At 38.2% G+C, this 15,321-nt stretch overlaps 1 protein-coding gene across 5 annotated transcripts in view; it reads left to right on the forward strand.

The window, feature by feature from the left end:
- TRHDE (thyrotropin releasing hormone degrading enzyme) overlaps positions 1-15,321 on the forward strand; it is a 232,749-nt gene that overhangs the window by 36,692 nt on the left and 180,736 nt on the right. For all 5 annotated transcript variants that reach the window (XR_013929169.1, XR_013929170.1, XM_080393835.1 and 2 more), the window contains exon 3: positions 1,171-1,297. Coding sequence is in view for 3 of the 5 variants with exons in the window: in XM_080393835.1 (XP_080249961.1) it covers positions 1,171-1,297 (127 nt within the window). In the remaining 2 variants the exon portion in view is untranslated. The remainder of the gene's footprint in view (positions 1-1,170; positions 1,298-15,321) is intronic.

Consider the following 15,321-nt stretch of genomic DNA (forward strand, 5'->3'; position numbering starts at 1 on the left):
AAGATGAAAATCCCATTGGCTTTTCTTGGTCCAGAACAGAGCATTCAGCAACATTTCAAAACTGATATTTCTCCTTTATGTTTGCATTGATGTTTTCTGATTTCTGCCCTGCTGCTTTTCATGGAACCCTGACTGGGATTTAATCCGAACACAGAAGGTATTAGCAAGTCAGATATTATTATTAGGACTGACATTTAGTAGAGTCTCATTTGTATCAGGTCATTATGTACAGCAGGGAGAGACCTGCCGGAGCCACTAGAGACAAAGCACACGCTGCTTCCATCAGACAGCGTATGAGGAGGGAGAATGAGAAGTGGCTCTACTTTACATCCCTTTCTTGGTTTGCACTGAGGAAGCGTTAAAGACTGTAAGGATGGGGAATAGCGAGTAACCTGGCAGTGCTTTCCGCTACCTCCTTTAGCAGGGTCACGCTTGAGTGCTGGATTATGAAGGTGAGTTTTGTTCACTTGGCTGTTCCACGTAGTCAGGTGTGTGAGCTGTTTTATACTGAACACAGTGGTCTGTGGCTTGTGTAAACAGCTTTAATTTACTGCTTTCTGAAAACGGAGGCCTGAAGCAGTTGTGGAGGTTTCAGGAATGTTAATTGTTTGTGTACATGAATGAGCTTATAAATGGTTGTTTTTGCAGTATTCCATAGCTCATCGAGGGTAACTGTGTCACTGCTGGAGAAAAGAAAAGAGAACGATTTTTAATTTTTTTTTTTTTTCCCCCAGTCTACTAATACTTTCAGGGCTTGATATAATGCGCCTTTAACAAACCATGAACTTCTCTCCTACGGAGCCACTGCATCCTGCCTACATTCAATGTAGGCAGAGAACCATTATACTAATCCACTCTCCCATCATATCTCTAGCAAACACATGTAAGTGTTTTCTTGGAATATTTATTTTCATGCAAGGAGCATTAAGTTTTTTATTTGGCAACATAAGTAGGAGATTGTGACTTCTGAACTTTATAACCTTAATTGTGAAAGTTCTGGTTTTCAGCTATGACATGTTTTGACAAATGTATGACAGTCATATTTGGCTCTAAGAGAATAATCCTGCCACCTCACAACCACCTTGGAATATTCACCTCTGCAGGTAGGATAGCTTTAAAATGTCTTTAAAGATGCTGAAATGATCAGTCTTTCACTTTGTTTTTTAATAGGTGCGGTTATATGCAAGGCCTGATGCAATCCGAAGAGGATCGGGGGACTATGCTCTGAATATTACAAGGAGACTCATTGAATTTTATGAAGATTATTTTAAAGTGCCCTATTCCCTGCCAAAATTAGGTAAGATTTCCCCTAGTACATGAAGTTCACTCGGAAACGGAGCGTACTACATTTCAAGGTAAGGAATGTTTGGGTTAATTTAGAAGGATCAATAAGTAAGGAATTTTTCATCCCTTCCTTGCAGAGGAAGAGAGGCCAAATTGTCCCCTGTCCAGCATCACGCTGAAAGAAGCAGAAAGCAGACAGTACTTAAATTTGTTAGGCAATTGGAAGAGAACTTGAGACCTGTCACAGCTGTCACTGATAATTGGGTTAGGGTTTTTTTTTTGATGCTGTTTATTTTGGTCCTTGCTTTCCTTAGATAGCCATTGGGAGATGTTTCTTCTGTAATGTTTGTATCTTGATCCCTCAGCTTTAGGTAGGGAACAGAATTGAAAATATTTGTGGAAACTGGGAACCTGTAATAGTGCAAGGCTTTATTTTTTTTATGTTGGCATACGTGGGTTTATTGATGATGATTAGTACATATGCTTAATTGTATTGTTGCTTATTGAAAGAATTGCTGTGAACTTGTTTTGCTGCTCAAATGACCTAAATCTAAAAGCTGCCAATTTCTATTATTTTTTAAATAGTTTCTTGTCCTCCTTGCTTTCACTGCAATCAGTTGTTATCCTACACACCTGAATACTTTACACCATATTATTACACCCTCCCTCCTTTGGAGCATGCTTGATCAAGATCCAGAAAAGTGTATTGCTCAGCAGCAGGAAGAGAGCTTGTATTTAATCAAAGCGTTAAGAATTGGAACCACAGGTGATCCTCTCAGGAACTTGGGGTCTATTTCATTAATTCCCTTGCCTGCTGAGTAGCTTTTATTAGTCTTACAGCTAACGGTGTAGAAGATGAAGTAATTGATGTTGCTAGATGAGGGTGTTGCATGATATTTTTTGTAAGAAAGTTGTGGAATTTGTTTCTTGTCTTTAAATGATGGATTACAGGCATATGGGTTAAACATGGCACATGCATCAATCCTTCTGTGTATCCTTTCATACCTGGCTTCAGGTATGTAATGATAATTTCATAAAGGAAGTTACAGACTTATAGGTGCCAAAAATTTTGAAGGAAAAAAATAATCAGAAACTTTCCGTTGACTATGAAGGATGAACATCATTACTTCAGGTAGTCTACTGAGGATGCTGGGTAGCAGCAGGCAGTAGTGACTGTATCTGCGTCAGAGTATCTTTCACAATTGCAACATACAGTCTTTCAACTCAATGTGCTGTATGTGTTATTATGCTGTGATATATCTTTAAAAAATATCTTATTGGAAGCAAGTATGTTCCAGTATGGATCTCTTTGGAACAGAACAGGAGGATGTGTTTTTTCATCAAGTATTTCTAGTGAAATTGTTGAGTTAATACGAATACTTCTTGAAAACTTTAATTATTCTGTAGTGATTCTATAGGAAATAGTTTGCAAAGTTTTGTCTACTACAGTAAGGTTAAATTTATTTAATGTAAATATAATAAGGACAATTTCAGAAGTCAGTGATATAAGTATTTTCAAAAATGTTATTTGCGTATGAACATAGGTATGTTTGTTCCCAGCTCAGCTGAACACTGATTACTACATTTAAGCATGTGCTACTGCCTTTAACCCTAAGGACTGCTGAATTTATATGTATATATATTTTTTTACTGGAAAATGGAAATTTAGGGACAGTAGTTTGGTGGGTGAGTAGAAGGACTAAAAGTCTTTCTGTGATAGTGATTTTGCAGTAGTATTAAAGAATTTTCTGAAGGAGAAGACAAACCAGCATTAGCTACAGCAGTGGAAGGCGTGTGCATCAGGAGGATGCATTTATACCAAAAATGTGCCTGTGCTCTCTGAAGCCTTGGAGCTGTCTTGATACACTGCTGTCACTGCTGCAAAGGTTTGTGTACTTCATTAAAGTTTTAGGACAAATCAGAATGGTTTTTGTGGGACATTTTAGGAGTTTTTAATTTGATTTATAAATTAAATGTGAAATGCCATCAAATGGGAGTGAAAACTGAAGAATGTGGTTTAAAAAGCCTTTTAAACCTGTCAGTTTTGTACAAAAGCATTCTATTTCAAATGTAGATGTTTTAAGACATGAAAAATTTTGTTTCATACATTGTCCAACTCTAACAAGAGTGAACATAAAGAAATGTAATTATTTTTATTGAAAACACAATTTATGTTTTCAAAATAATTCTATTGTTGAAATACTGACTAGTTTACTATGCAAGTGCTGAATCAGCTACTGAGCAATGTGTTGTTAGTGTCGGTCCTGTATGCTGGGAGGGGGGTGTATGTGGGGACAAGGGACCTGTAACCCTTGGTGAAGCACTTCCATCATGTATGTGGGCATCCACTTGAAGTCTGTATGTTAGGAGTATCTGAGAACATGTAGGCTTTTGGGATGTGTTGCTCTGTCAGAGGGATCTGTGTTCATTTGCTCATTTCTTATGTCATTGAGGTCCATTTCCAAGGATCCTTAGCATTTGAAACTAGTGCTTCTCATCTGAGTTTTTAATAAAACAGCTAGTGTTCTCTGTAAGAATCACTTTGTCCTGACGTTCTTGACTACTTGACTATTTTTGACCAGGCTTTTTTACTGTACTTACAGGCAGTCAGATGTCTGTGGTTGCTATTGCCAGTTGTGGGCTCCTCTGACTTCTTGGCAGCCTCTATTACTATTGGGAACTGTGGAAAATCTGAGGGAAGCTTTCTGTCACCCAATGACTAAGATTTTTTAGGTCTCCCCTGGTCTGTATGAACTTCTGAATGCACTGGAACAGTAGATCTGCTTGCCAGTTGATGTGAATTCTGGTAATGAATGTGAATTGGGGATTTTTCTAATTTGAATAACCAATTTCCACAGTTAAAAGCTTTACTTGGCTTGTAGATCTGTGCTTTTTTTCTTGCATCGTACTCTGAAATGGAAGGTGCTTGTGTAGTATTTTAAACTAATAATTTTTGTATGAATTTCATTTCTGAAAAGTAAGTCAGGTCTTTAAAAAAACAGATTTTTTTTTCAAGACTGTAATATCATTATAAATGCTAGTTAAAAGGAGAAGTGGATAAAGCATTGAGTTTTATTTAATTCTAAAAAGATAAGCAGTAGGGTTTTCAATTGTGTTTCTATGGCTGTTGAATATAAAATATTCTGTATTTGTGTCACATATTTATTTTTAATTCAGTTTGCAATACGAGAAAAATATCTTTGTATGCCTAGAGCTTTTCCTTATGAGGATTTTGGAGACTGAAATAGTTTCTCTATGGGGAATGACCGGGTGAGCAAGTACTCTTTACATGTGGACAGTTGTGAATGATTTGGGGTGGAGGGGCTGACTGCCTTTTCCAACCAAGACTCAAGGACCACCCAGTGAGGTTAGCAGGAGACAGGTGCAGAGGACACAAAGAGATTCACTGTTGCTGCGGCAGGTGGTAGGCTTGCAAGACTCCTTGTCAAAAGAGATTATAAATGCAAAAAGATTATACAGGTCCAAAGAGAGATGTGGATGAGTACTTGGAGGGGTGGTCCATGGGAGGAAATCCCATGGTTTGAAAATAGAAGCTATGAAGTACTGAAGAGAGTGCTAATTATACTTCCCTGGTCCTACTATTTCCTGTGCATCTGCCTGTGGCTGCTGTTGGAGAGGAGAATACTGAGCTAGGCAGTCTCTTTGTGTGAGCTGGCAAGGTTATCCATGTGTTTGTAGTCTTCCAGTTTTCGTAGAATCTCTTTTCCAGAATATTTCATGTACTGGAACTGGGAAACTTCATAAGGCTTCATTATGAAAGACTGCTAGAACTTGGTGTGGTGCATAAATGAGCCACTGTGAAGAAACCCAAGTGAAGATTTTTGGGTTTCTGGGCCTTGATTTTCCTCCTCTTAACAGCATTGTGGTATCATGGTGTTAGTGGGATGCATTTACTTCTTCTGTAAAAAACTCACTTTACAACTCAGTATATTTTATTCTGAGTACTTAATTTAGACACCTATGTAATTAGCATAACCATTATGGGTCCTGTAAAGGAACTTGGCTGTCTCAAGGGTTAGGCATACAGTGCCTAACTCAAAGGCACTTTGCTTGGATTCATTCAACTTTAGGCACTCCACTGGTGTGTCTAAAATAGAAAGCTGATTGCCCTAGGTTCCTTATTCATCAATGGAAAGGAGATCTTCGTGGAGGTGATTTGAATCTTATATGGGCAGAGTCCCCTACCGGAGCTGCCCAAGTAAGAGGTTTTATTAACCTCTGAGCTTAATTTGTCATCTGTATCATTAAATTTTTACAATATGCAGACCTGTGAAGGAGATGTTTGATAATGGAGAGGTGTGAACAGGGTTGGGAAGAACGTGGCCTTTTCAAAGCTTTTAATTCCCCATTGAAAGTGGCCTGAAAGGTGGAAAAATGAACAGCAGAATTTCACTTTGGGACATGGCTGCATATGTTACAGAAAGGCTGAGTAATGGTAAATCCCCTTGCTGTTTTGTCTTGAGGTCAGCAGATAGGAACCAATATTTAATTTATAAATAACTGGATTTTTTGTGAGCATTATAGTGTTAAAATATATCTTAAAAAAAAAAAAAAAAAATCCAAGACTTTAGGAAGTATCTTTTTTTGTAGATTGGCCATGCAGCAAACTTTGGAGTTTTATCTGATACAGTTTATGGTGGGTTATTTCCCCCCACCCCCTTACAGGTATGTTCAAGGTATTAATTCCCTTGATAATGCAAAAATGATATGGTCTTGTTTCATGCAGCATAAAACACTTCAAAATTGTGAATGCAAAGTCACAGAAAGCTATTTACCAAGGGATTTAGCGAATGTGCTGCACAATGCAAGACAAGATTGGACCATTAACATTTGCTCTTGAGTATTTTTGGAGAACAGGATTCAGTTTTTAAAGTATGTCATGGAAGAATTTAAACTCTGTCTTACGATGTAAAAAATAGCTCAGCCATGTAAAGAAAAAAGTTCAACAGGAACTGTTCTGATTTTTAAAGGAAACTTAATCACCTCTGCTCTGTTCCCTGACTGTTGTCAGTATTTTAGTGAGCAAGACTGCTGCTGCCTGCTGCTGTGTGAGGTATTGCAGGACCAGAATAAAAGTGTTGGATGCTGTTGTAGGATAGCCAAGTGACTTACTGTGAGCACTAGTGATTAACTGTTCGTTTTGATTTGATTGCTTTACTATCAGCTTGACTATTTGACATGTTCCTAACCTGTTCATTGCAGTATTGTCTTCTGCTCTGCGTGATCTTCCATCATCTTCCTCAGCACTCTTTCTGCTGTGCCACCGCTTTCTTACTTCCCTTTTGTTTATCCTTCCTCCTGCCTCTGATGCTCCAAGGATGAACCTCCATGTTGTTGCCTGCATTTTTTGCTTTAGTTCTGCTCAAAGTTTCACAATTCCTGCCCTCAATACTTTGCCTTTCTCCCTAGCAAGGTGAGCTCTTCTTGCCACCTGTCCAGTTCTGACCTGGAATTGCTGTATTACACCAGGCAAGATAGCTCATTTTTCCTTCTCCATCTATAAAATGAAAGCAGTAAGTAATATTTTTTGGTCTTGTTTTTGCAGTAGTTGAAAATGATTGTCAGTTTGGTTGCATCTTGATTAAGAGGTTGCCAACCTGAAAATTTAAGAAATGCTGATGTGGTCTAACCCAAAGCATGGCAAGGCTTGTAGAGTTTCTTAGCATTCTTAAGACATCATAGCTGTAGTGTCTATGTGAACTGTACACAGTCTTTCTGAAAGAGCTCTTCCACTGAGAGAGAATCCATCACAATCCTGTAGGAGAGAGGGAAAGGAACGTTAGAAACGGTTAAGTCTGAATGAGTTGTTAGTTATACAGTCTTCTGAATTGAGAAGGAAGAGGGGCAGAAGGGAGATGCTCTGGGAATGGCATAGAAAACTTGGAACGAGGGAGGGTGGGAGAGGAGACACTAAGGACCTGATTCATGTACCTAAACATAATTAACTGGTATCTTTTATAATGCCATGGAGTATCCTGAAGACCCTTAGCTGCTGCTTCTGCTGGCATCCAGGTTAGATCCTGTTGGGCCATGGCTGGTCCATACCAGACAGCTCCACATAGATTTATTTTTTTTAATGTATTTTGGCTTTTATAACTTAGCCCCATTTGAAATGGTCAATCTCCCATGTTTAGGCAGCAAAATTGACATGCTGTTTTCTTTGACCAGCTACTTGAAACAAGCATAATGCCTGTGCACAGAGAGGACTATTTGTTGGTACAGAGCAGTCGTACACAGAATAAACTATGCCACTTTTACCCTGATGTTTGAAGCCTCTGTTTGAGGTTGTTTGGTTGTTTTTGTTTGTTTTTTTTTCTTTTTAAATTTCTAAGCCGTGAGCACTTCAAAACAGCAGCTGGTCAGGGCTTCAGAGGGAAAAATTCCAGCTCCAGCCATAGTAAAAAGCTATGTTTGTTCTTAGAAATAAAATACTTTTTAGATAGCTGTGGCTAAAGTAGTTTTCATTATAGCTTCTTTCACTGTGCTTGAGCAGAGCTCTCATCCCTGATTGTCTTCTCCAGGGCTGCTAGTGATTGTCTTTTTGTTAGTTTAATCATACTGTTCTTGACCAGAAATGTTCACTTATGAATATCATATTTTTGAAGGGCAGTACTGATTTCTGCTGCAGAATAGTGTTGTTGGAACCAGAGTGCTCTTGACCATGGCCAGATTTTTAACTTCTTTTTGAAGAGGAGGCTAATGAAGATTTTTGATAACCTGTTAGACCTGACAGTTGAGAGGGTTCATCAGAGACTTTGACCAGCAGCTGAAACCTTTTACAGCAGCAACTGTAGCTTTGTCATAGGTAGAAAAAGAGTTTAGGGCTTGCCCCCACACCGAACTTCCATGTTTGTATAGGCATTGGGTGCTGTGGTTTTTATTATGGGATAGAGGCTATATGTCATTAGGATATTGGAAGAGTTACTTTCTGTGCATGGTATGGCATTGTGAAAATTAGCATGTGGAGATGAGAGCTGCATGGCAGAAAAACAAATACAGAAGGGTTTGGAAGAAAGAGGAATGATGTCACTGAGGATACTGTGATAGATTTAGATGGCGCTCACGAAGAGGGGTGTGAATCCTTGGACAGTGTGTAGGAAGATTGGATTGCAGTAGGATGTGCTAAACTAGGAAATTTTTCCTTTTAAAAATCATACCTATAATGATTACTTTGAATGAAAGTAGGTAACATGTTTGATCTATATCAATTAACTAGAGTACTGAGGAAATAATGGCCTTTTCTCTCAGAACTGAGGTAGAAACCTGGTACTGTCTGCATCTGAAGCAGTGCTCATCTGCTCAGCTGTATTGTCTTTTGATGGTAAAGGGAAATGACTGTTGGTGACCTAATGAAACATGTAGTCCACCTATACAGTCTTCTGCAGTGACTGATGGTTTAAACAGCACCTTCAAGATAACTATATCCACACACAGAGCTCACAGAGCAGTAGTAATGTGTTCATAATGGCATCATTTGAGTAAATAAGAAAGTTTACTGAGGACTTACTTGACTTGCTGTAATTTTGTGTGTTTGGTTTATATTTATAATCATATGATAAATTTTAAATTAAGATAATTTCAAATTAATTTCATTAAATTCCAGTTTTCATTTAACCCTATAGTTTCAAGTGTGGTGAAAAAAACAAGGACACTGTGGTGACTTCTGTTTTTTCATGCATGTGAAGCAGAGGCTTTCCTGCCTGAAGAGTGAAGCTTAGTGATATCAAGCTATTATGCTGATAAGGAAAAAAAAAAAAGTAACAGAGTACTGTCCACACCATCAAACACCAACATAGTTCACTCAGACTTTTTTTTTTTTTTTATATGTACAGTTTGAGTATAGGACAATTTTAATCTTTTCTAAGGGTTTCTGTTGTGACTTGATTGAAACATACTGGAGCTGCAGCAGTATGTTTCAGTAGTATTTTCTCATTCAGCATTGCGGTAAAGGTTTTTGGCCTCCTGCATTTCATCTGAAAAGTAAAGAAGACTCAGTTACAGGCTAGACTCAGAAACAAGTTCAAATGAATCTAAGAGGAGCTATAAATGATTACAATGGACTCTTTTCTCACAGTCCTGTCTATAAACATGTGTTCTGTACTAGTTTTAGCTCTGCCTAGTGTTATGCTTGCCGAACCCTGCAGTTGCTGCATTAGCTCTCCAGTCCTGGAAGAGGTAATGTCATGACAAAGCCTGTTCAGACTCTTATTTCAGAAGGACAGCTCATATAGCTTGAAACTTGCAGAGCAACACCAGTATAGCCTATTTCCTTGGTTGAGGCAGGCTAGAAAGGCTTAAAAGAATTTTCTGTTGCATCTTCCCCTCACTCCAGGCACTTAGAGCTGTTATGGTTTGCCCAGCTCCCTGTCTGCTTTCTTTTAGGATATCCTGATGTTTGAAAAGTTGTTAGTTGAAAGTTTTTTTAGGGTGCTTGGCTGTAGTTTCAGAGCTAATTTGTAACTTCTACCATGTACTCAGAGTCTGTGAATGGTTGGAATGACAACTTCTATGCAAAAAGACTAAAAGATAAGGCCAAGAGGGTATTTCAACAATACTTTCATTGCATTGTTTCTTCTTCAGAGATAGCAACTGTTTTCACAGCAATTTCGATAACATTGCCATCATTTTCATGCTGATTAGGACTTTTAAGAGTGTGTGATTTTTATTATTTTTCATATCAGCATAATTGCTAAACTTAAAGGAGAATGGAAAACAAGTTGGTTGGTTTTTTTTTTTTTTTTTTTTTTTTTTGCTACAGCACTGGAGAAGTGTTCCCGTTAACTCCTCATGTTTGCAATTTTAGAAGGACTGTGCTGCTTTGGGGTAGTTTGTTATACTCTCCAGATGTTACTGTGACAAAGTTTGTTTTCAATTAGATACTGATTTGAGGGCATCAAATATATTACTTTGAGAAACAGAAGTTTCACTAGACAAAGCTGATGAGAAAGCACTTTGTATACTGACTCACTTAAACTGACTTGCATTTGGTTTTATTTGTTTTCTTATGTTGATCTTGAAATATATATATTTTTATATGTATATATTTCAAAAATTTGACCTTATTTACACTTAATGTAGCACCAAGATCAGGAAAACTCCTTAACTGTCCCTACCAAGAACATTTTTCTTCACTGTGGATCTTTAGTGCCAGTAAGAAAATAGATGATTGAAGTACACACACATAAAAATAACTATACAGGTAATATTCTTATTAGGAAATCTGAAACATAAGAGTTATGCATTACTGATGCAGTGAGAGTTCCTAAAAAGTAACCACTTACTAATAATGTCCTGAATATCAGAAATGGCTTAAAGTCTATATGTAGATGTATAAAATGAGCTTTCATGTCTTCTGTACTGTAAAAAAAAACATAGATACAGACGTAAAGAAGATACATTTTCATGTATCATCAAAGAGCATGAGGAGTTTCTTTCAAGAGATTATGTCAGTGTCTTGAAAAAGATTATAGCACATTAAAGTGGGGCTTAAATAGGCCAGAGATTTCTGTTCATAGGAAAGATGTGAAGAAGTATGTAACTACAGAGCTGAATAAACCTATTGCTGCTGCCTAGATTCTGCTGGCTTAGTTATAAACCTTCCACCTGTACTAGCTAGCTTCTGTAAGCTACTGAAATTCAAAGGGATGTATGTGCTCCCCTTTTATTGCTTTTGCTAAGGATATTGTAACTGAAAAGATATCCTAACACAATGAATTATGCTACATTTGCAGCACTATGCCTGAAGCAACTTCATTTTTGCATTAAGGAAACCAATGACTTTCAGTGTAAAGATGAAAATATATAAGATGGCTGAACAACTTTCATCAAAATAAGTGAATTGTCACTGTATGTTCCCTCCCTCTCTGCATGCTGGCAAGCTTCTTAAGATGGTATATGGACATTAGAAGAATCACTTAATAGAAATGCTGTGGAGATCTCTGGCAGATACTGCTAAACTTGCTTTCCGTGTTCTACCTAGCTGTGTATGAATTCTCCTTTCTTTGCTTCTAATGTATTTAAATGCCATCTGCTTGTATATTTAAAATGTAACATTTCCAGATTCAGGATCACTTCTGTGAAGACTGCGTTTTCCTTTGCTCTCTCTGATTCTTATCAGTAACACTTCTAACAAAGCTGTCCTCGTGAAGATACATAATTGTCATAGCGATAACACACTTCAGGAAGTGTATTAAGCTAAACCATCTCCCACTGTTCAACTCAAAAATATGTTCCTTGTCATATGTTACTCCTCACTGAAATTAAACTCAGGCAATATTTTAGTCCTGAGAAACCAAGTCACTTTTTCTCCTGGTGTGTTCAGCTTTAGCATAGCTGAGTGTAGTTCTGCTGTTGTATGTTACTGGACAGTTGAATCCCTGAGCAGATGGGAGGGGGAGGGAAGGGGAAAAATGCACAAAGGAACTTAGAAATGTATTCTGGAGACCCTTGTCACAAGTTTCTGCAGCTATTGCTGTCTCTCTGGATGGCTTGGATAAATCTTTAGAAACTGTTTCAGAATAGCCCCCAAGTTTGTGGCTTTATAACAGAACCCTCAGATCTGCAACGCTAGAGGACTTGTCAGTGGAACTGATCATGGCAAAAGAGTTCCTATTTGTGTTTTATTCAGCAGGGGGTTTGGTCTGTCACCAACACTATGACATTAGCCATAGATAGATTTCCTTTAAAACACGTGTAAAAAGCACAGGTATTTTGACAGAACTTTTATTACACGTGGCTATGTTTATTATGCAACTCCTAAAACAGTAACAAAAACTAGTCATTGAATTCCTCGTGAAATTATGTGAGGTATTCCCATGGTTGTTATAGTACCTAAGCATTTTATAATCACTACTGGCTGTTTATGCATAATGCATTTGGCAAGTGGAGAAGCACCATGGTTCTGTTGTCCTATTTAGGCAGACAGCTGAAAGCTAAAGAGTGCTGAGAGGTGAAGGCAGGCAGATGTTTTGCTGATCGGGCCTGTATAAAATGTTCACTTGTCAAATAAAATTTGAGTATGTATTGAAACAGAAGGCAGTTGGAACTTGCATCCTTTCATAATTAAATATTGATTTAGTTTCATGTGAGGGGCATGCAAGTGGCTTCAATATTTCCAACTTCAAAATTGGTCTGGGAGTTATTCTTCCTAGTGTGCTAATTCTCAGGCATGGAAATATATAAAGCTTCACAAGACTGTCAGCTGTAACTTAGATACATAGAAAAATGCATTATGTGTCTTTTCACCGTTAATGTAAAATGGTTTCCTAGGCACCTATTCTCCGTATTCTTGAAATGTTTTAAGTTTTGGCTCTATTTTAAGGTAATCACAGACAACTGAATTTTATGAAGCAGCATGGTGGTTACTCAATAACAAACAGATTCATTAGGAACGTGGTTTTATGCTGCATGCCATCTCTCCAGGTATTTTCTGGAGAAACCATACAACGATTTCCAAGTGATTAAAAGGATCTGCACTGTACAAGCTATGATTGATAACAGAATGATATAACGTAGCTCTTAATAAAAAGTTAAGAATCTTGTCAGATGAGACCAAAGGATATTCAGGAATTGCTGTAAGTCATTCAGAGTAACAATGAACAGACTGCTTCCTGTGATGCTTATGTTGCATTTGGGGACAGCTGGATGAAAGTCCAGCCCCAGAAGAATTCACTGTGTTTTATCTTTACCAGTCTATATCTTTGGGAAAAAAAAAAAAAAAAAAAAAAAAAAAAAAGGCTTGCTCTTTGCAATCAAAATACCATCGCTGTGTGGCAGCTCTGATAGTTGTGGATATGGAATATGAAATGGTCAAATCCAAATACTCAGTGGAAGGATAATTTAATGTTGCAGTAGTGAAGTGGAGAAATAAGAGTACAAGTGAATATAATGCAATTTTAAATGATAAAAGCAGATCTTCCTACAAGTAGATCCAGCCTCCCAAAACTTTGCATATATTTTTCTGTGAATGCCTCTGTAACATTAATCTGTCTTTCAACCATACATATGTACACATAGACAATGCCAAACATATGCACATAAAATACAGCCAGAATAATATGTATGTATGACTGTGATCCTATTAATTAAGGTTATACAAATACTTATCTGTAGATCAAATCCCTGTCAGCAGGTGCCACAGTCTTTTATGGAGGATCACCCGGCCATAGTTCCTACCTTTCTGCTATCCCATGTAATGGGGCCAAGTCTGACCATAGGACCAAGAAGTGTTTGCAGCATGGCATAGAGTCTGGGAACAGGAAGACTCACTTCCAAGCCAGAGATGAGTTTGGATCTGTGGATCATAAGAGAACTGGGGCAGCGTGCTTGCTTTCAGACCATTATCTGAGGGTCCTATGGGGAAGAGGGGTCCTGTTTACTTGTTGTGGGCTGGACGTCCCTTATTCCACAAGTCTTTCTGACCTTTTTCTAGCTGCCCTGTACTTGCAGATCCTCGCTGCAGTACTCTCATCAGACTCAAGAAAGGTAGGGCAAGCAGACTCTGTCCTACATGCAGTTTCTTAAGACATTAACTTCAGTGGTGTAAAGTCATCTTCTTCCCTTTGATTTTTGGGAGATTATTTTTAATTATCTCTTTCCAGAGATCTGTTTTTCAGGCTGGTCCCACAGTTTAGCTGCACTGCTGAGAAGCAGTGAACTGTAATGTGGAGATGAGGACGGGTGTCTGCGCTGTGGGTGAAATCCAGAACTCCTTAAGACAGCTCTGCTCTCAGTATTCATGAACCCATAACCCCATGAAGATTATAGTCACAGATGGTACAGCAGGGTAAAGTTCAGAGTAATTCCAAAGTAACTATGTAAAGATTTTAATGTTTTTTGTATCTGTGGTATCAAAATCGGGGACCCCGGCATCAGGAAGCCCCCCTTTGCTGTCTGTCAGCAACATAAAGGTGGCAGAGTGTAACTCACCTAGCAAGAAAGAACTGTCTCATGACCTAACAACAATGGCTCATTTCCATTATTCAAGTAGCCTGTAAGTAAAAGTTGGCAGACACAGAAACTGTAAAATCGTTTCATGTCAATATTCATATATAGGAAGAGGCCTCCTACAGAGATAATAGGACTGGAGATAATACAGATGTCTCTCTTCATATCAAAACTTTTGACTTCACAAGCAAGTTATTTTATATTTTGGAAGGTAATTCCATGCAGAACCAGTCTTGTGACAGCATATTCTTTGATCTTTTAGACTGGTGAGCTTTGCTGAAACTCGTTTTAACACTCCTACCTAGGAATTTGCCTTCACTGCACATCCAGGATTAAGGCATTTTGACCTTATGATTCTGAACAAGTCCAGGCGGCACAGTGTTACTCTTTCTTTGTGTGAAGGTGGAACATTCCTGATAATGTTGGTATTGGTTCCTGATATTAAAACCAGAACTGCTCATGTAGGTGTATTTAAAAGATTTTTTGGATGTCTTCATCCATCTATCATCACTTATACAGGAAAATGCTTTTTTTGTCTTCGAGTTGCTAAAACCTCATCTCTGATGTAGGCCTTTATAGAACTGGATTTAGATAAACACCCACGTGTGGGTGGGTCTCCTCAGTAAGATGTCTTTTCTCTGCCCTAATACTCTAGCACAGTGTTCTTCCTCAAACTAAGCATGCTAATGAAGTGTATGTGCCATAGAAAGGCAGTGAGTTTTGATTTGTTGTTGGTGTTCCCTCAATATGCACGTTTCTAATTTTTTTTGTCAGTAGCTCTGTGTCTCCTGCTCTGATGGAGATGTTGCACTGTGCATTCACGTCCTATGAACCTCCTTCTTGTCTTGTGACTGACACTTTTCTAGAGGTGTGTGTGGAGTACCCCAAGGAAGGGGCATCTTTTTCACCCCCTCGGAAATCTATTACAGGGGATACATTCTCAAATGAATAGAGTATACTGCATTACTTTCAGGGTGAATTGGTTGTATGTTTGGTGTCATCTATTTTACAAAGTTGCACCTGTAAAGATTCTTTCTGTCTGTCTGTCTTTCCTTCCTTAGCAGGTGTTAG

This window comes from Falco punctatus (genome assembly GCF_963210335.1).
Source record: "Falco punctatus genome assembly, chromosome: 6".
In the NCBI taxonomy this organism is placed as follows: Eukaryota; Metazoa; Chordata; class Aves; order Falconiformes; family Falconidae; genus Falco; species Falco punctatus.